General features: G+C 36.7%; 1 protein-coding gene across 4 annotated transcripts in view; it reads left to right on the forward strand.

Annotated features, from left to right (window-relative positions):
* The window catches only part of pasilla (RNA-binding protein Nova-1-like protein passilla), a 66761-nt gene that overhangs the window by 25472 nt on the left and 17927 nt on the right, over nt 1–23362 (forward strand). For all 4 annotated transcript variants that reach the window (XM_073073503.1, XM_073073506.1, XM_073073504.1 and 1 more), the window contains one exon: nt 10468–10622. In XM_073073503.1, coding sequence (XP_072929604.1) covers nt 10468–10622 — 155 coding nt within the window. The remainder of the gene's footprint in view (nt 1–10467; nt 10623–23362) is intronic.

The following is a 23362-nucleotide window of genomic DNA, read 5'->3' on the forward strand; positions in this document are numbered from 1 at the left end:
TTTCATCTTAAAGGATTTCAATTGGGTGAGAGTATTATAATAAAGTATTAAGAAAAATTATATTTAAATTTAATCTTCTCTCTTGCTTGACATTGAATATAAAAAACCTTCAGAGCCAGCACGTGGGTAGTCGGCTCAGTTTAAAGGCTTCTTGAGCGAACAAGTCACGTTAACGTTGAAGATTTGTACTTGATCTACTAAAGCGCGTTGCGGTACAAATTTGTATAAATCCACACCGCAAATTATGCTATGTGTACTATAAAACCAAATAAAATCCACGCATTGGGATAAATATTTAGCTTACGGAATAGTACTCTTATGATCTGGAACTATTGCATTGCTTCAACGCTCAGTTCTTTATTTTGTACAAATGTGACTTGAGTCCGACTCTATGTGAATTTTTTTCGCTCCAGAGACAAATCATTACCGTCAGTACTCTTAACGTAATGCGCGCTAGCACTTAATACCTTCATTCCACATTTGCCTTTTGTGTTTCCATGTCAATAGATCCTTCAATTCCCTGCTACATTTAAGCTTTTAAATTGAATTAAAGATTCGTTTTTAATGACTGTTTAATTGAGCTGCCACTTACCACATTTCGTTTGATAAAAATAGTCTGATAAACCGTAATACTTTAACCCATTTAGAAGCATTTCTTATCTTTACAATTGTAACTATATCGTCAGAGCCGGTTTCATGTGCTTGATACTGATAATTATATTTAGTTCATTTCAAATAATAAATTATCTTCACACTTCGCATATTTTTATCACAATTTAATTATTTATTTATATTAATTATATAGTCCAGTTGATTTTAGGTGGCTTATTTATAACTACAATTATGTTCATTTTTCTAATTCTGTGGGATTATTTGAGCATTCTCTAGAAAATCATTGCTGTATTCCTTAGTTCATCTAAATCTTAAATGGAATGGAATAGAATTTAAGCATGACGCGACGCTTTCTTTTTTTCTTCATCCAAGAGCTTTATCCTACTATTTGTTACAGGATTTCGTACTTCCCTGTTATGTAAATTTATTGTTATATCGTATGATAGTTTCAAATAAACACAACTATGCCAACGGCACCGCCCCTCTGTAATTATGAGTCACGTCAGCGCCATCTGTCAGGACCTCGCACGCAATTATTGGTGTTGGCACTATCTATTTAGGGGCTATTTCTGCGTTCGCGTCGCTATCAAACTGTGTAACCGTGTATTCGCTTTACGGCCCAGTGGCATGATTTTGGTTAATATTGCGTATTCCAACTATTTGGTATTGCGCTGGCCGAATTAGTGAGCTGTAGCTAATTTGTTCGGCGAGCTCGTTAGTATCGATTGCACTTTGCTAAGATGTTTGATTGTGAGATTCATGTAGCTGTGTGCAAATAATATTTTACATTAACATAATATAACATCAATTGCAATACTCAGTTATGAAAATTGAGTTACGTAACTTTGACAGATGAGCTTCATTTTATGTAGAAGAATGAAAACAGGTTTAAATGAAGCACAATAGAATATTTCTGCAGTGAATACTGCACAATAAGAATAGTTTCATGTTATATCTTGTTTCGCCGAAGGGTCTTAATTTTGAGTTGCTGCATAGTTTATTGTAGCATCTACATTATACATTTTGCATTATATTCGTGGAAAGTCTTTCTTAACTATTCTGAAGTTAACAAGATTGCGATTTGCTTTAGTGCTATGAGTGAGTACCTACCTATGTTCTAAAGGAGTGAAAAAGGCTCCACTCTAAAGAAGCTTAGTCTTAGATTATGACGCATTTTCGATGATCTACAAAGAAGAAAAAAATCTTTGAGGAAAAATCAGTTGCCGTTGTCCATTAGCGGCACGAGGCACTCACCGCCTCGAGCCTCGGCTTCGCGTTCGCTTGCCACTTGACAACCGTCTAGTGCATACTGCATAGTGCATGTACTTATAGCGATACTGTTTTATGCTATGGATTATTTGATGTAAATTATTTGAAAAATATTGCTTAACTTCTCAACTTGTTCCTTAAATTCAAACGTTTCTAAATAAATTACTCTCCAATTACGTTTCCTTGCAACATGTTGTTCCTTTTCTTCTCTTGATTTTGATAGAAATACTAGAAGGCTTAATTCGATAAATTAAATGTATCTGATATCTTCAATATTATCAAAAACTTAGATTTTTCTATGAGATATCATTCTACGTCTTAGAAATATAAATTTTATTTGATGTCATCAACATCAAATAAAATGTACAACCTCATATATAATACATAACATAACCTCAAATAGGCACATTACAACATCAGTCTTCACTGTAGACCGTCAAACTTACTTTAGTAACGACGCCTGATAAAAGTAGGACTTACGAGTATCACACCCTTGAAGCCAGAATAGCAGTCAATGCTGCATTGCTGTTAGAAAATAGAAATAGGTGTGGCGAGTTCTGGCACCTTTCGAGCCTGTAAATACTTCACGAAAGCCACCATAATGTACGGACACATTTCTGTCACAGCTTCATAATAATATAGATAGATCGTTGAGGTTTTTAAAATATCTCTCTCGGCCAAAGTTGGCGTGCTTCTAGCGGCCTTGACCCAAAATAGAGCGCATTCGTCTTGACACCGTGACACCTAAAACATTTTTTTCTTCTATAAATATAACTATGTATATACCTACTTACTTCCCCCCGATGACGCTTGTTGTGTGAGCGGTAAAGATGTTTTTGGGTTACAGAAATGGAAAGTTAAGACTGTTCTCCGCTCAGTGATTGACATAATGTTCTGTTGCTATCTAGCCTACGTACGCCGCGGCTATTAATATTTTTTATATCGCTTTTATATATTTTTTATTCAGTCGCAGAACTCGCAGAGTAGAGTCGATTATTATTTTCACAATAAAAATTGGTTTTCTATGGGTTTGATTTATGAAGCTGTGTGTGCGAATGGAACATACATCACAGGAAACCACAGTGCAGGAAAATTGAGGTCTATGAGCATTAAAAGCGTTATTTATTTCATTCTTATTTTATTTTGTAGTCATTTCTATGCTGTTAGCATGCAGGCTTGCATGTTGCATACATGACTAATGGCTGATTAGAGTAGACTGGAGTTACTTCTACCACGCTACTGAACTGTTGAACTTTTTACTCGTACATTATAGCAATTTCCTTATCATATTTATTAAAGTGTAAGTCTAGAGTACATACACGTAGGAGCTACACCACAACCGACATCTAAGCGTCACGCTCGCCGTCTGACACATCTAAAACGAATACAAAATAACGTTTAAATAGTACAGGATGAATAATAAACGCTTCAGTAATTTTAGCGCTTATGTGCAAGATAAACAATGACGATTATGATATATGAATAGTATTAGTAATACAATAGAACGTTTCCCGTGAAGTAGTAACAACAACTGGTCAGCGGGCGTGTATAATTGGATAATGCACATAATCTCGGCTCGTCGTCGCGACCTTGCGCTGATAGCACGCGGCTGCAGCCCGCGCCCGCGTGAGCTAGGGCTGCCGGCTACTGCTTGGATAGATATTTAATGATGTACCTATAAGAAATAATATTGATGATTATATAGATACATGAAAGAATGTCACGAGCAGGAGCAAGACCACAGGAGTGCGCCGCCGCACGCAGGAATTAGATTATTTACATAAACCATAGATATTGCCTAAAAATTGATTGATATCTCTTAAAATTATTTAAGTTTAGTTAGTTCGTTGAGACGAGCATAATAATATCATTATATATGGTAAATAATTTTACAATTATGTACAGACAGACTCGTCTATTTTATCTATTTATAAGGAATATATTGTGTATATATATATTGTGTAGTAGCTGTAATGATCATTGGTATGTATTTCAATCTTCCACTTCACGGTCTGCCACGTAAGCGTATATCCGCTCAAATCCTTAATCAAAGTCATGCAATTTGTGTATTATGTATATCCGCTTTTACGGTGAAGGATGAAAGAATATGTTATGATGAAACCTACTTGTCCGAATTTTCTCCATAGTGTTCTTGAAGTTATGTGAAATAAACCATACCTTGACACTATGTGGTAACCCTAAATGCAACTCAATATGCAAGTTTATTTTTGCCGCGTAATACATTGCAACATTTCCGACAGTGTTGGACCGAACGTTTGCATATTCATCGCGTCACGCTTGATCAAACATTTGACAAATGTTCCGACGAACACCTGATCCTTGTCTCGTGGTTTAACTCTAGTTTTTTGGCCCACTGCTCCTAATTACCAACGTATTGGACGTGTACCAATTGTTAATGACCCGGTTGCAGGCAAAAATGAGCGCTATAATTATCGCGTATAAATATTAAAGTTGCCAGTCGCCGCCCAAGGTCAAGGGAGGTAGGACCTGTTGTGCGAAGCGTGCTCGCGCTAGTGGTGGCTACACACTTGATCGATCGCTCCCACTGTTTGATGTTCGTCGTGTTAATGATATCGATCGACAGCGTAAGATACGGCGGCTATACCAGCTAAATGCTTGTTGACAGGACATGTCTGTGTCCATTATTTTTATGATTCATAACTTTTTGTGGTTGTAGTTTTTTGTGTTGATAAATCATAAAAGTAATACACGATCAATAGCGTTTGATTTTAATATATCCATATCTTTTCATAAATTCCCGTTTTCGAGTGCATCGTCACGTCTATTTTAGTATCAAAGGTATGAAGCCATACTGAGAAACGCGGGCCGATTTAACTTTATCCTTCAAATGCAATCCACTTCATTGAACAGATGTTATTGGATGCAATGACCATTAACATCGACTGAACTGCGTATTACTTCATTAACATTAGAAAATGTTTTTCCTTGTCCATTCAAAGTATTTGCTACACAAACGAAGTAACTAAATAGACTAATTATATGTGATAATTTGTCATAGATGTTTGCATGTTACCTCGTATTTATGCATGGAGGTAGAGCATAATATGCATATTTATTGTCAACTACGCTACGATACCGCAGCGGTTAGGGCTTATGATCGCGCTTCATAATCGGCTTTACAATATTCGTGGACGTAATTTTCCTGCATGCATTTAAACGTAGTGATAACACAAATATGTTTTGCTCGTGGAGTCTGTTTCGTTACTTGTTCTGTGGTAAGCTAGTATAAAGTAGCGACACTCCACTAGCATCTTTGATCACGTTCGCATCGTACAGAACTAGTCTTTGACGTTGTTTACAGCTTTTCTAATTAAGCTCTCTAGTTCTGTTCTCTCTCTGCATTCTGCGGTTGCTCAAAGTGAGCTTGTTTTAATACCGGCAAAGAAATTCCGCATGCGGCATAATGAACTGCTTTATAAATTGTAAAAAGTAATGACTATATGAATGAAATGAAGTTCTGCGTTTAATGATCATTAAATTTGATGTCGAAAATCACGTTAAAATTAATATTATGTATCCTATAATTCTGATTTAGCTGATTGTCCTCTCTGTGTAAGCTTTTTTTTACTATTTCTGGGCTTAAAACTTTATTTAGTAAAATGATAAAAGTAATCATGATTCTACTGCAGTAGCCTCACTACAAGTATTATTCACGTGCAGCGGCAATTTTTGCTCTCGTATTTTCTAGTTTGTGAGTCAATAAAAAAGCCAAGGACTAACTAGCTTTCGGAGATAGCAATGAAAATAATTTATTCATAGAGAACTTTTTTTTAACGTTAACATTTTACCACCGGGAGGTGTTTCGCTATCGGCTGATAAGTGGTCGGCTGTAACACTCTTGTGCTTAATAAATATGCATGTTGAATGAGGCTGTGACCTACATAAAAATACGTTCGCTCCACACCCCCATAGCGTTCTCTAAAACCGCACTGGTGTGACGGCACCACAATGTTGCATAATTTCTCCCGGTTCTGTACATGTTATCTCGACTATTTCTGGTTTAACTCGTTTCCATTCGTGTAACCAGTTTTTGTTCTGTTTAAATGGGTTATCGCATATTTAAATTAATACTAATTCCTACAATTTGAAATAAATGCCTTTGGGTTAGCGGTACGTTGTGCGTGAAATAACGAATAAAATATGAAGTTCGGCCAACGGAATGTACTTTCATGTATTCTCAATACTAAAATACGCTTGACGCGCACACATGCGTCTTTCAGTCACCTCTTGACCCTGATTTTACCATACGTCACACATACGTAGGTAAATACAGGTTCAATTACCTAACATAGTCTGATGGTATTATCACCAACCCTCATTGTCCATTACTGACCTACAAAACCGCTTGAGCACGGGTTTGTTCAGAGTAGATTCAGAGTAATAATCACCCGAGTCCACCACACTGGCCAAATGTTAAGGATCTCACACGCCTTTAAGAATTCTACAGAAAAACAACTTCAACGAAGGGTTCGTGCGGCCGTGGTCTCGTGGTTTTCCTTTAAGATTACAGCAAGTGATAATCAATTTCCAATAACTTGGGGAAATCAGTTGGTAGGTATACAAAATATTAATTCAAATGCTTCCGCCGTTAATGAACTGGGGATCGTTTCAAAACAATTAAGCATTAGTAATGGATTTTTAATTAACAGTGATATAAACTAATTTGCTAGGATTGATTAATTTAATGAAAAACATTATCATTTGGTTCAATTATAATTAGATAGATATCCCAATTAGTGTACGAACTCATTACATTTAGATGATGTAATTATTCATTGTTCCATAATTAATTCTGTCCTGGAATTGATGTACGAAATAGAGCGCAGCTATTAGCTGATTATGTACAAGTATATTTACTTATTGATCTCATATAGGTACATATTATATTCTACATCTACACATAATGGATTGAATATCTATCTCTGATTTGCACTGGAAAAAAGCACACTTGCTGTCATGCACGCTGGAAAATTATAACATAACCTCAATACTGACAATAATATCTTCAATATCTTCAACTTCAGGGTCGTCATTGCTTATTTAGATGAGTGACAGTTCTCCTAAACCGTCGCCACTAAAATGTTGTCCTTTTCCTGCGTTAATCACTGAAAAAATACAGTTGATTGACACCACAGATTACATGTGATTCGTATATGCTTAAAAAGTAAAATTTCTTCTCCCGAAAGCACTTTTTATCTATTTTCCCAAAACTTTTCTTGAGATACTTACGGAAAATTAATTTTTGCTTTTGAATAAAAGCCTTTTTGGCATCAACCTTTAAATTCAAAATTATTAGATACATAGAGCTTGTAATAAGAAAATAAAGAAAAATCTACAAAACCTGATTCTTTATAAGGAAGTATAACTCAAATATAGTCTGACGCCATCGTCTCACAACGTTATACGCTCGCAATAACTAAAGTGTCTATTATAATCGCCGTGTAAATAAGACGTTAAGGTGCCGTATGATAAGTTGTGCAAGGAGACTCTGCTGCATCATCTTGTTGACATTTACTTCACCTTGTTCCGCGTCTCGATTGCATAATGTTTCCGATAACGTACTCATGCATACGTCTTTGTTAAAAACCTTTTATATGCTTTACTATGTACATGTATGTGAAAAATGGTACGGCTCCGTAGTTTGTCTTCAGCAGCAGCTTCACTGTACAAAATATGGTTTCCTGTAAAAGCTTTAATTCTAGTGTGCTGCATTCAGTAAACTAAGATAAATGTACCTAAAAATCCAAAACAATCCAATAAATATGGTATCTGGGACAGAAAGTAGAATCCAAGAGGACCAAAGAAGCACTGTGATTGAAACTGTAATCCTTGTTAACTTCCACTGTTGGGCGCAGGTTCCCCACACTAGCGCAAGTACCACACTCAAATACACATACCATACAAATACCACACCACCACCACTTCCAGTAAACTGCCCTAAAGCTTTGAAGGATATTTTCAAGCTACCCATAGTTATCCAACAAGCTTTAACGATTGCTATTCAATAACAACAGCTTGACGTGCCCTCCGAAGAAAGAAATACAACTGACTGGCTTTAAATGTTTATTGTGGAAAATTCTTACTAGAATATCATCTTGAATATGTTAAATTGAGCAAATAAGTAGCTGAATGATAACAGAGTGCTCGTAGTGAGGATTCTGCAGTTGAAATAACAAAGGGCCATAATATTCAGCTACCCGGGGACAAAGCGAGTGGAGCTTGCTCTTATATTTTAAAATGATCTTCTCTTATATTCGATTCAATCCTATATTATTTTAACGTTTCTATTTTTACTATGCTCATTTTTATTATGCAAATAAATTCAAACAATTGTTTTAGCGTTCCTTGTCATGCACAGAAATCAAGTTTCAAAGGACGCAATCCAAATAGCTAAACAATTGCAAGCTGATTTAACAATGCAGGTACTAAGTACACCCATGTTAAAAGAGTTTTAATTTCATAGTTTATAATATAATTTTGGCATAATTACAGCACTATTAAATGTAGATAAGAGGTTCAATCCAAAAGATGCAGCAATCATTGATTTATAGCGCCTATATAGCCAACTATATAGGCGCTATAAATCAATGATTCAAAGGTTTTTGGACTACATGAACTACCTCGATGAGATCCACTCGGAACTTAACTCCGAGTTTTGTCACATTTGTAGTAAATATTGAAGAGTCAATGTCAATAAAAGTATGTATAACGAAGGAAGCAAATTTCATGACGATGAATTTTCAAGATTTTCCTAGATTAAGTAAAAAATTCGTTGTATGCGAAAAATTTACATATGCCTTTTTATGAAATACAAACCACAAAGTTCATATTAATATTCGAATATGTAAAAAGAGCAAAAGCTTTTGTGGCTTCTAATGACTATTGGCCATTATTCGCTTCCATTCATTTGCAACAAAGCGAATGCAGAATGATCTGATATTTCAAAATGGCCGGCGCCTCATATTCGAGCATTGTTAAACATTTATGCGCTGTTGCATGTCGATGCGATAATTTTGAATATGTAGTTGACTTGAAGCTGTTACCACGTGTTTATCTTGAACACAGTCGTAGAAAGAGTCTTGCTACACTTTCGTAGTCAATGTTTTGAGGAGAGAAAATATTATGATTTATACGACCCAATTTAGATTTAGTCAACATGTGCTGCTTGATTTAGACTTGTGACGTGAAACGTGACAATATTACATATTTTTTTTCACGTGGCTTATGAACATTTGTCATCACTATCATCCTGGTTTTTTTTCTTAATATATCTTATCTGACAATTTATTACACGGATGTACATAACTTCATTCAAGGCAGATCATTGTACTCCTTATGCAAAAAGTAGCATACAAACGAGTACATATTAGGTTCATCTTGGTAGTATTTAGAAAAGGGTAAAAAAGAGAAATTCTCATTATCGAGAAGTCTTACAGTGGAAACATTTTAAGGTCGTCACAAGAGAATAAAAGGCGCATCTTATTGCAGAGCCGTCGCAAAAAGAAAAGCAAGCACTGCTTTCCAAAGAAATAAATACGTTCCAAATGAAACACTAGCATTGTACGAGTAGTTATACAAACGCCAGTTGGAACAAAGCGAACGTTAAAATGAAGCAATATTTGAAACCTCGGCACTAAATCGGAATAATATTAAACATGTATGCACTATTGAATATGTTGATTCGGCCAGTTCACATTCTATGTCACAGTTGGAATAATATTGTTTCAAAGGCCGTATCATGTATTCAGTGACAGCTGATTCGGATGTTTCTATGTGTGTCTTGTATAGACGCTTTATATTCTGGACACGAGTTGCTCTCCACAAGAGGGGGAACTGGGGGAGCTGCGAACCTGGAAGTTTAGAGCGATGCTCTATTTGGATTGCGGATTGGTGGAGGAAGGTAGTGAACAAATAATGTAGCATGTTTTCAGGCAGACAAGACTTAACGATGACAACAACTGGGACCGACGGCTCGACTTTAATCGATAACCCGTTTGGCACAATATACGACACGGTGCCGATTTACCAAGCAGAGGGGTTATAATTTTTATTTGTGTCATCACACAAACGGCTTGAAATCACAATGTGCCTTACTTTACGTGATAGCTGCTATGTCTTTATATTCCATGAATATGTATAAAAGGTATTACAATACCCAAAAGGGCTTTAGCGCGCATCAATTGTAGTTGAAGTTGACCCTTTGTGAAGCTCTGTCCCAACACAAAAGTTTATCATAAACCGAATGATGCTCAAGAGATTTCTCAGCCTCTGCCATTGTGTAACGTTTTGTAGTACTCCGTTCTCAATGTGCAACGTTGCTGATATGAGAGACAATACTGTTTACTTACCTAACCAATTGTGTATGTTGTTTGACACAAATTAATTTGTTGTCTCATTGAATTCGCTATGTTTACAAACATTTGAAACAGGAACAATAATTTCGCATATCGTAGTTACTAAAAAAGAGATCTATTATTTTTTAGACTTTTTTTAATGAAGATGGAAACTGAAAATTCAAACTAATAGAATCGTTTTGTTTCGCAGGCACAACGGAGCGCGCATGTCTCATCACGGGCTCGGTGGAGGGCATCATGGTGGTGCTGGATTTCATCATGGAGAAGATCAAGGAGAAACCGGAGCTGGTGAAGCCGTTCCCCGAGGGTGTGGATGCTAAGATGCCCCAAGACAGAGATAAACAGGTTAGTTCGTAGAATACGCTTTGGATGACAAGCAAAATTTGAAGAAGAACGGCTCTACGAAATATACAGTAGTTGAAATATTTTACAGATAAAATATTAACTTTACTATCTGCAAGTAACAAAGCAGGGAGGGTGGTCCATATAAATAGGAATTTTCCCAACAATACTTAACACAAAAAGCGAAATTTATACGATTTTCGGGAAGTCGTTCAGGAGACATGACTGACTTATATTTATTCGCGTTTTTAAATGAGACCAAATAAATATTTCATCCAGAAATTCTGTAATGCAATAGGATATCGGTACAATATTTTATACTGTCATCAGGATATCCATCATTATGTTGTATTATGGATTTTTATTTGCTTTTGGGGTTTATCTTGACGCGCTTAAATGCTATGAATCATATTTTTGTAAGGGATGACAAGCATCATGGCAATGCGAGGGGAAATCATGATGGGCTTCACATTTTTAATTATTTTGTGTATGATATATTGTGTTGATAAATATCCAGAACATTTTGAGAAAAATACTGAAACTTTTTATGCAAACGGGCATGCACTTATGTTAATTCAATATCATCCATGGACAACGGACATCTAAAATTAAACTGAAACAACAAGTCTATTCTCTAACGTCAATGGTTCGCAACTTGCGAACCCTAAAGGCTAAGTAGGAATTACTGCAAATCCTTTTTATATACAATGGCTGGGAATGGGTCTAGGAATTTATTCTATGAATGCTGCTCCAATGTGGATTGGCTATATTGTTTGATATAATATATACCTAGGCATTGTATAAATAGACTCCCTCACCATACTGTTACATCAAAGGGGAACACAGCAGAATATACCAGCGATACACAAAGTTTCATAAGGCAGTGCTGTGTGTTCTATATGCTAAGATGGAGAACGCCATGACGAGTGTAACGGAAGCGTATAACGCCGTCGTTTCCGTCGTGCACATCACGGCACGCAGTCTTATTGATTGAACAAACTGCTCTGCAGATACAAAATCAATATTGTCTCGCATGTGGAGCCACAAGTGACAATGAACATGGGCAGCATTGTTCCAACGGAATACAAAGAGAGTACATTTAAATGGAGCGCAATAATTGTGTGCGGTTCGATCCTTGGCTAGGCAAATGTTGAATTGTAAATTAAGCTTAGATCTCTATTTTAGTTCTGGGTTTTTTGGACTCGTGTGTCTGTGTGCTGATGGCACCTGCAAGATGGAGTTACTTACTAGCAAAATATTCTAGACTTGCTTCCAATCTTGCTATATTTCCAATTTTGACAGTAAATAATTATAATCAATCGCCCTCATCGTCAATATATTCTCCCGCTTATGACCACGTATTCTTTAAAACTATACTAACATTTGTGAAAAATGAGAATACTATTTATCAGGTTCTTCACAATGTTTTCCTTAACCCTTTACAGCAAATGATAATTAATTTCTAATCAAGCACTGTCAGGTTATCCGCACTGTTTGTCAGTCTACGGTTCAGAGTGGTCGCACGTGGCCCCATCTTATCGATTGAACAAACACTGTGTTTGAAATCAAATATTTGCTTGTATTAAAATGCCTTTAGTTCACGTTTATGTTCACAGTGGCCGCATGTGGTTGTATGTTATCTTGAATATAACTTAAATATTCTAGTAGCTGTACAGATTTGTATAATTAACATATCATATTTGATTTACCATTCAAATATAGATGAATACAACGAGACATATGTGAAACGGCCGCACTTTACTATGTCTAAATAAATCAATACGCCACGCAGAATGCTCAATGGTGAATGTAGACATAAAATCAACATTCTCCGCATAGTCACCGCTGCTCAAGTAACAATACCCTTGTTTGTTCATTCCTAGATAGTTAATAAGTACGTACAAAACGTGGCTATAGTTTCTTGTTCTTAACGCATATCACTGGTTGTGCACGCCTATCTTATCTAACGAATACCGATCACAGATATAAACACTGTATCTTACACAGATCAAATCATTACTCCATTTGTTGTAATCTTAGATTTATCTATCTCCTTTTCTATAGATAAGTGGAATTAAAGGAGTTAAGTGTAATTGCAAAATAACCATAATATATATATTAATTAATGATTTGTCCTGGAAGTTTTAGATTGAAACCGCTGACTGACCTAAAAATTTATTTATCTGTGACTATACTAGTATTTTGATTACGTAGATGAGTATTACTGTCGAAAACAAAATACAAACAGAAACGAGACAATATTTAATAGTAGTGTAGGTATGTTGCCGCCGTTAAATAATCCTGTTTGCGTTGCATCGCACACATTGCGGTTATCACATTTATCAAATACGGAAGCGGATCGGTAATCTCATCGATCGGGTGCATATCGGTGTGCGGGTGAGGACGTAATATTGATTCGTACGGGTACCACAGCCCCTGATAAAGAGCATACTATGTAACCGCGAGCCCACTCGCATAATATTCGGTCTCCCACGCCGAAACCGGATTTAAAATTCCAAGCACGCACATGCACTTTGGATTTTTCGAAATCTACATCCGTGCTCTTACTTGCTCCGGTTGTCTTTTATATAAGATCGGAGTAGCAAACGAGCTTGCAGTTTATCTTGCACTCAAGTCTAGATAAAATGGAAATACTACCTGAGGTCGGCCACAGTGGCATGCTACTCTTGGAGGCTAAGTTGGAAATTAATGAAATAAAATTCTCGGACAAGTGTACCTTCACATCCTTCAAATTAAAAACACTATTGTTTTAGTTTACACTGTCTTAGAAACAATAGCGTAGCCGTGGTGCGTCCAGAGTTAAACCACAATGGGATCGACTATCTAGTCTCAGAATGTCTCGGAAATTAATTACATAAATGGGTCATTCAAAAGAGAGAGGATTTTAAAATAAATTATTACAACATGGACGATAAAAACGCGAAGTCTGAAATAGATCAAGCTCCTCTTGCTTCATTAATTTGTTAAAACACTTTTATAGAAAAATGTGTTACAACGAAACTCTACGCTGCTTTTCCGCGACAGAAACCCTTGGGAAGCGATGGAAGAAATAAAAAATAATTCTCTATAGAATCTCTACTTGAAATAAAAACACAAAATATGTTGATTTCATTTAACTATTATCAAATGGATGGTCGTTTCGTGGTATTGCGTTTGTTACAACAGCGCTGTTGCCAGTTTATCTTATCGGCTCAAACCGTAATTGCTGCAGATTAAATAGAAATGGCATGACTTTACATATACACACTACACACATGTGTGCACCAGAATTACATGATGCCTAAAATAAAACCAAATTTGATTACATGTAATTTCTACCTGAATTTGGGAACGCACTTCGAGCTTTTTACACGCTTTTTATTAGCTTCACCTGTATGTTTGTATGTTTGTTTGTATGTTTGTAACCGACTTCTTTGGGCGCGATTTTGACCCACTTTAAACGGCCAGATTTCGTTCAAACTTTGTAGATTTATTTCACAATTATACTATTTACTGTTCCTTAATTGATTCCTAGATTCATTTAGATTTTCTACTTTTTAGTTAATTTTATCATAAAAGCGTGTTTTTTAGTTTTTTGAACTATATTTATTTATTGATTGTTTTTTCTGCCGTATGAACGGATGGTATTAAGGAAGGTACTAGAATGTTTGTATTGAGCATTCGTTACAACCACTTAGTTACTAACCGGCTACTTAGTTACTAATCAGTTTACGTTACACAGAAGCAACGTTAACCAAAACTCTCCTTAAAAACAAACAAAAATTCATTGACGATTCCTTCAATGTTACAAATGTTAAAAGACATTGACATCCTCAATTGTGGGGAAAGGAAAGGGAAATAAAGATATTTACAGTTACAGACGACGATTACACTATTATCAGGTAGCCCATCTAGCCTACACTTAAACATAAAAGCTAAACGTTGAACATAAACACACATAAACCTATATGAGCGATTTTCAACACACATTTGTACCTTATTTTTGGAAAAAAAAAATGATTTGATAAATAAATTAATGAAAGTATTTCGCAAGACATTTCTATAAGTTTCATGATCTGTGCCAGCAGATGACAAAGCACATGGATTGCAGTGTTCGGCGGACATTGATAGCGACAGTGGAACATGCTGCGATCATTACGGGATTGTTCACGACGCCATTACACTGTAATAATGTGGACAAATTGAATCCGCTCGAGACATCCTATATCTATGTTAACGGTGTGTGCAGTTGGGAGTACAAAGTAATATAGTGTTACTGTGTACTGCTTACTGCTGTTGTTTCTAAGGTTACGCAGACCTTATGGCGTTAATTTTACCTATTGATATAAATAGTCTTTTATATTACTTTTAGGAAAGCATATGAATGGAATTCCCTGACTTTAAATAAATGAAATAAGTAAATGAAAAATATATAATATGCATTTCAATGATAAACGGTATTTTAAAACTGTACTTTTTGTACATGCCCGTAATAGAAAAAGTGAAACTGAGTGTGATCACACTTAGTGAGAGAGACATACAATTTGTATGTGCAGATTTTTCAGCCTGGAGCCCAAAGTGTAAAAATTCAATTTTTCGTTCAACATTGATGAACTCTCTACCACGCGTGGATGTGACAAATAAAAAAGCTAACCTCACGCTGCAAGTGGTCACCGTCGCCTATGGAAATTTGAAGCACTAGTGTACTCAGTTCGTTACTGACTTTGAAGGAGATTTTTTTGCGTTTTTTTAAAGAGTCCCCATGGCATTGTGCATTCTCTTATATTTGGTACGTTTTCGCTCAAAGTACAGGATATCACGATGTTTTACAAAAAAATCCACAGTATATGATATTTTTCCGGCAAAGTCCTTACAGAGTACAAACTCGATGATAGACGATCAATGGGCTATGAAGATTTTCAAAATATTTTTTGACAACAATATTTGAAATATGTTCAAAATGTTAGTCGCGCTCGTTTATTTATTACTTGTTTTGTCAAGCGGTTTATATTTAACGTTCACTTAAATATACCTACCTTAATAGTAAATAGCCTCTTAGCCAGCTTAGCCCAGAATTTGATTAAGAATTTGTAAAGCATTAGACGTCACTATACAAGGTCTACTAATCCGCATTTGACCTGGTTGCCCTAATGATTCTTGCCCTAGTCAAAATGACTTAAATCATTCTTATTCTGAACGGAGACTTGAGACCAACAGTGGGAAAGTTTTGGTTGATGCTTGATGACGATACAAGGTATGTAACCTATTTACCTTTGTCATGCGCTATTAAGTACTCTACGAAAGTCAGAGTATTAAATTTCGAGAAAAAATGTAAGCATTTTGTTTCATTTAAATGTATCAATATGTAAAAAACTTTCCGTATTTGTTGGTGTTGAGTGACAGCCGCGATATGCTATTGGGAGCCGCGATAAATCGTCCAGACGGCTAAAATGCCACATTCATTCGGTTGTGGCTGGATCGATTAATAACACCCTTCAAACTAGAACAAAATGGAACGCGAGCTGTTGTCGTTAAGCGGCCTAAACTGTGTGACCCTTGCGTGTGGATGTGTGTCAGGTTAGCGAACAAAGCGATATGTCATATTAAGCTTTAGGCGGTATCGGCTCGTCATCAACCCATTAAAGTACCTACCGCTGAGCACAGGTCTCAAGAGTAAGTGGGGTTTGGACCAAGTGTGAATTAGTAGACTTAACATCCCTTGGAGAAGTTATTTCTTTGCGTTTATGAACTCTCGGGTGTGTAAGTTTCCTCACGCTGTTTGCCTTCATCGTTGTAGCAAGGTGTAAGTTCTAACAAGTAAATAACTCTGAAAAATTATAGGCCTGGGATTTGAACCTCGAATCTCCCCTATTGAAGGATCGTGATTCAACCGTAGGCTATCACTGTTTTTTGTTCAATCGATATCGGTTATCGTTATGTAACCTTAAACCTTGTCGGAGACCTTCGGGTGGTTTTAACACTTCCGACAGACCGGTTGACCTCTGACTTGAATCTCTAATAAAATGCACTGAAGCTGTATTGTAGAACATGCCCCAGGCCTTTTCTAATTACAAGACTCGCATAATAAATTAGTTAAAAAATCCAAAGCAGAAATATGTGCGGAGTTTGGGTGTCAACACTAAACGTCACCAAAATGTATATTTCGGAAGTTTTAACACAAACAGAAGTAGATAAGTTACAAGTATTAAATTTGCACCACGGTATTGTTACGCTAAAGTTAGCATAGCGTACAAGTTGGTAGGAACGGGGTTGAAAGCCATTATCTGCCAAGAAACTTGCTCGGAAACTGTTGCGGTGGCGGGCCAAAATGAAACTATGCCACGCACGATGACTTGGTATAATAAATCTGTTTCAGAATTGGATTACAGTGATCCAGATACAGAGTAGTTGTGAAAGTAAAGTAGTTACTGATTGAAGCGAAGAAAAGTGCAGTCTGAAGGTGGTTTTTATTGTCACCCCTAAGACTAAATTCGATCATTTCTGTCTTACCTTTGTTCCCAGATAGGTCTGCGATTGCATACTGTAGCTATAGGTAGGAATACAGTTGTCGCACGGTCGAACCACTAAGGTTTCTGCCACAATTTACATTTCAAATACCAGAAATTAAAATAATAAATTATCTTAGCCATATCGGTACTACTTAGCTACCTAGGTACTCCGTACTCGGGCTGAGTAACACTAAACTTATTTTACATAGTGGCCTCTGCTGTATTAAAATGAATATTATTAAAATTAATTACTTACGAGCGGTAATATGTAACACGTTCTCCCGTAAAAATAGGAAATATAATTACTTGCCGTGATTATAGCTGTTCATTCTCGGCCCGTTCGCCACACGTCGAGGGGGTGAAGTTTAAAGGTCTGATGAACCTGCTGCTGCTGCTGAGTCTGCTACTCATATATAAAAAAAAAAAGCAAAAAATTGTACGGATTCAACGTCCTGAACTTGTTACATGAAAAATACTAAAAAATACGTGGACGAGGAGCTTAGAAACCCGTGCCACGTTTATCTGGAACGTAAAAAAAAAATGGGGTCACTTTGATCTAAAAATTTGATAATTAAAGAGCGCTCGGCGAAAATCTCGTTTGGCGTAGCGAGTGTCGCATTGGTGGGTTTTCTCGTTACTGCGCGGTCGGGGCGCGGCACTCCTGGCGACTGCGATACACTGTAGCATAGCACAATCTGTGGTAGGTATGTTATCTGTCGTGCGGACAGGTTGAGGTTGAGTATATTTTGTAGTCAATTTTACGTGGAATTACTTAGAATTGTACTTTGTAGGAAAGTGAACAAAGTTGTTTACATTTTAAACGAATTTTAAACAGTAATTTGTGTGATTAGGAAAATTAGATATTTCGGTAGGAGTAGGTTTATAACATTTCACGAATAGCTTTTTTTCTAGATCGTTTTCATAATGAGATGTGAATATCTTTTAAATAGAGTCGAAAATTAATACACTACATACTTATTCTATTCGCTTAAATATAACATAAGATTGTCTTCATTATTTTTTTTTTACATACGAGGTTATGTTTGCAGCGACAACGTCACAAAGGTGATCAAAATAACTAGACTCATACACTCAAATGAATCACGTACGTCTGCGTAGTAGGATTTAGTCGGAAATCATATTCTACGTGACGGAGAACCAATTCACATTACAAGACGTACCGACTACAGACCGTAGAGACAAGAGCATAGAGAGCGTGGCGTTCCCGGGAACACGGGAAGTCGGCCAGCTCCGTTGAAGGGGGACACCCTTATTCGTATTTGGCATGTCAAGTGGATTATCGTTATATCGCAACGTTGTGCAAATTTTATTCGAAGATGACACAATTTTTTATTTACTGTTCGATTTCGCAATTTTCGCATTATGATTGATTTGATTGATTTGGGAACATGTTTCAAATACGAATTGTATTTAACCATACATATATCTTATTATAATATATTATCTTGGAATCGGTTTGGGTTTCCTTTTCCAATTTTCATTAATTTATCTTCAAATCACGTCCGTTGGGGTTGGAACGAAAGTTCCGTTGCAATTTTACTTGTTACCCGATGCCCTTATCGATCGACGTCCTACACAGAGATGTCCCCGTGGCGCCTTTAGGACGTAACGTCATTACCACCTATCTGGGATTGTGGAGTTATACACTTCTCTCAACATGTCACCGTTGTCAAAGTAAATAAAATAATTTCATTCGAAAAAAACATAAGTACGATAAGTCATGAACCGAAAACTTAATGTAAGAATAAGCCTGAAGCCGACGAACTAAAATATAAAGAGGAAAATGGAATAATTTTCTTTCAGGTAATTTAATAACAGTAAAGTAATCCCTCGAAAGCGAAGGAACAAAAATTAACTTCACAAATTATTAGACAGATTTCATAAGGCTTTCATATTTAGATTTTGGCTCATTTATAAATGAAATATTTCAACCAAAATCTATTTTGTTATACGATTTTGTACAATAGTGAGAGAAACGAAATTATTGAAATAAGGAAGTTTTCATTTTAAGATTTTTCAAGTTAGGTCACATTATTAATGAGATACCTAGTGATTGGTTCCTAAATTAAATTAATATTCGATTTTATCGTCCGTTAGTAGGTACTACATACATACAATTTGTAATCAAGTAGTAGTTACAACTACAATGTTTTCACACCCGCAAACTCACACAAGCTGGCTACAAACACAAACGCCGAGGGGCAATTTGTTTTCAGATTGTGATTTCAATTGTTTTAATTGGTTCCACGCGTTTTCGAACACTACTATTTATTGTTACATTTAACGCAATCAAAGCTATTGGAATCTGTTGTCTGGTTTATATAAACAACTAGATGACCCGGTGAACTTCGTACCACCTAATTATGAGTGACTATCTGTACCTCGTGGTTTCACTCGTGTTATTTATGTATTATGTCCATTAACTACTGGTAAATATTAGGAAATGGCCACAGGAGAACAGGAAAATAAAAAATACAATTAAATAAAATTCACTCTACCTCTCTGCACTCTGTTATTTTTTTACCGACTTCAAAAAGGAGGTGGTTATCAATTCGGCCGGTATCTTTTTTTTATGTATGTACACGAATTACTCCGCCGTTAGTGAACCGATTTTTATAAAAAAAATTTATTGTGTTATTTTTTATTGTAGGTTCTAATGAAGTTACAAAGTCAGTTCATCATTGACTATTTAAGGGTCTGATAATGTGGCTCGGAGACAAAATATGTAACTCCTCAACCGATGGGGATATTTGAGTTGTGTTTGAAGATATTTGGTGTAAGTTCTAACGAAATTGCAAAGTCAGTTCATCATTGACTATTTAAGGGTCTGATAATGTGGCTCGGAGACAAAATATGTAACTCCTCAACCGATGGGAATAATTGAGTCGTGTTTGAAGATATTTGGTGTAGGAGGTTCTAATGAAATTGCAAATCATTGACTATTTAGTTAGGTTAGGTTGGAACACATAAGACAATATAAAACTAAGCGGGCAGGGCGCGGCAGCGCCCTGCGAGCGGGCGGTTCCAATCAATGTAAATTCAGACCGTACCTTAATTCATGATCACGTTTATACAATTTTATATTGTATTAATATAAATGTTATTATGTCATCACTAAAAAGGGTAAAAAAAAATTTAACAAAAAATACAACCGACTTCTATGTCACTACATAGTAAAAAATAATTCAAATAAATGTTGGTTTAGTACATATTTCTGAAGTAGGCGCTCAAAATATTTCGTTCGAATTATTTTTTACTTTGTAGTGACATAGAAGTCGGTTGTATTTTTTGTTATTTTTTTTACAAACACGCGAAAAGAAGTACCTATAACTTCAATAACGGTTTTTTTTAAAGAAAGTTTATTTACTTATAGTACTCTAATCGGGTTGTTGAATAGCTAAAAATGCTGAAACAGTTGTGTAAATAGAAAGGCGATTTATAACAGTCTTAAGGGTTGATCTAAAAAAACAAACAGTGACTCAGATGCTTCATACATAATGATACTTCATACACTTATGATAATTTTCTTAGTGCTCCAAATTAACGGATATTAAATTAAAGTTCCATACCCGATTAAACGACCCTAAAGGTTGATTTTCCAAAAACGGTGAAAAATGTGTTCTATTATTTTGAATCAAAAAGCTAAATTCCAATTTTCATAGACTTTGCTTCAAAATCTGCCGATTTCTAAACGAAGTGTCTTCTAAAGCCAAATGCAAATTTTTACAGTTTTTGCTTCCAAATTAACGGATTTTAATATAAAATTCCAACCCCTACTTAACCAACTTAAGGGTTGATTTTGCAAATATCGTAAAATAGATATTTAATTACTTTCTATCGAAATCCTATCAAATACCAATTTTCATATAGATTTGCATCAAAACTGGGGGACTTTAATACAAACTTTCAACTCTTATTTATTCACGGAAACGTGGTCGAACAGGATAAAAAGTATCCTATGTCCGTCTCCTGGTTCTAAGCTACCTCTCCACCAATTTTCAGTCAAATTGGTTCAGCCGTTGTTGAGTTATAAAATGCTTCACGAAAACGCGGTCGAACGGGATAAAAAGTATCCTATGTCCTTTTCCTGCTTCTAAGCTACCTCTCGATTAATTTTCAGTCAAATTGGTTCAGCCGTTCTTGAGTTATAAAATGACTTCACGGAAACGCGGTCGAACGGGATAAAAAGTATCCTATGTCCGTCTCCTGGTTCTAAGCTACCTCTCCACCAATTTTCAGCCAAATCGGTTCAGCCGTTCTTGAGTTATAAGTGGAGTAACTAACACGACTTTCTTTTATATATATAGATTAATGCTATCTCGTACCGTCGGATTCGTCTATCGCTTGCTGTTAATTCCAAAATCTGGTCCTTTACTAGTTACTTTATCTGATACGTTATACTACTCGAATTGGTTGCGTAAACCTTCCCTAAATACAAAAATATAACATGACCCTATTTAAAAATACATGAATATTTATAATAAGATCATAATCTTATTTGACCCATTTTAAAGGAATCTTTCAAGTATGTATTTCCACTTGAAGATCGCTCCACCGGAGAAATTGCATCATACGGGTCATTACGGATAAAATTAGTCCTTAAAATATATTTTTCTTTTATAATGAAATTAGCAGTATGAAAAGGTTTTCCTATATGTAATTAACTCCAAATATTACAAAATCCGATCGATACGTCACTTTGGACAGTTTACCTGAACACTAAGAATACTTCGTAATCCTTTGTAATTCCAAATCTCAAATTTGCATTTAAGACTTACTATGCACTAAAATAGCAGCATGAAAAACTACTACAACAAGGAACGGTGACTGGAAGACAGGACCCATGAATACCAAGAAGAGGTATACGATAAAACCGGGTATCGCTCGATATGGCCGGTGTATTTATTGATATATACGATATAAAGGAAAACTATCACTATCTACAATAAAGAAAAACGTCGTGAAGAAAGTAGCATGTCACAGATAAAACATGGCACGTGCCGCCAGTGACATTCGTGACATGACGTGAACCGACAGCCAACACCGCTGTAAGCCGCCGAGAAAATGGCTCTATCGCTATCGTGGTACAACTATACTTAAGGTTCTACTGGCATACTTCTTGCCTTTGCCGCATTGCAACAAATTGACGAATAAAGTTTCAATTTCTATTACTTGACGCAGCATACGGCAACACAAATCAGATTAAACTAGGATGCAGGTTTACTAGGTGGGTTATACTAAATGTTCCGGAGTATCCATACACGCGCAATGCGGCCAACGACTGGTTTAAGTGGTTAAGAATCTTTTGATCTTACCGCTAAAAGATTGAAAATCTTGATCCCCCAAGTATCTCTCGACTCCAAAAAATAGAGTATATTTATTTAGATGCCTCTCTCCCTCAAGAAGTTTTCGTTTTATTGCCTAGAGAAGGGGTCTACCCCTTGTCGCTCGAAAGAAAAAAGATTCAGTCGTCATATGTTAATGTACTAGATATTCACAATACCAGTGAGGGCACATCTCTTACACACGTCAGACAAGGCATTTATTTTAATAAGGTTGAAGACTGAAGAGTAAATCTTTGCGCGGCACGCACACGCACCGGCTTTCCGAGCGTAAGAGCCGGTCCACACGGCGCGTTGCGTCAGCGTTGCGTCGTCGCAACGCAAAGGTTTTACGCATAGCCGGCCACACGGGCGCTGCGCCAACGCAGCGTTACTACGACGGAGTCGTAACGCTCCGTAAGAGCCGGTCCACACGGCGCGTTGCGTCAGCGTTGCGTCGACGTAGCGCTGTGGCTGCGTCGTTTTACATACTAATAATCATAGTGTACACACGGTGCGCTGCGTCGACGCAGCGCATACGCGACTGAGCTGCAGCGCACGAGACGAAGCGGGCGGGGGAGTACTCACTTACGGAGCGTTACGACTCCGTCGTAGTAACGCTGCGTTGGCGCAGCGCCCGTGTGGCCGGCTATGCGTAAAACCTTTGCGTTGCGACGACGCAACGCTGACGCAACGCGCCGTGTGGACCGGCTCTTAGTGAGTACTCCCCCGCCCGCTTCGTCTCGTGCGCTGCAGCTCAGTCGCGTATGCGCTGCGTCGACGCAGCGCACCGTGTGTACACTATGATTATTAGTATGTAAAACAACGCAGCCACAGCGCTACGTCGACGCAACGCTGACGCAACGCGCCGTGTGGACCGGCTCTAACACAA

The sequence above is a fragment of the Epargyreus clarus genome, unplaced genomic scaffold, assembly GCF_041222505.1.
Source record: "Epargyreus clarus isolate Ecla_fem2 unplaced genomic scaffold, WU_Ecla_fem_2.2 ptg000006l, whole genome shotgun sequence".
NCBI classification, from domain to species: domain Eukaryota; kingdom Metazoa; phylum Arthropoda; class Insecta; order Lepidoptera; family Hesperiidae; genus Epargyreus; species Epargyreus clarus.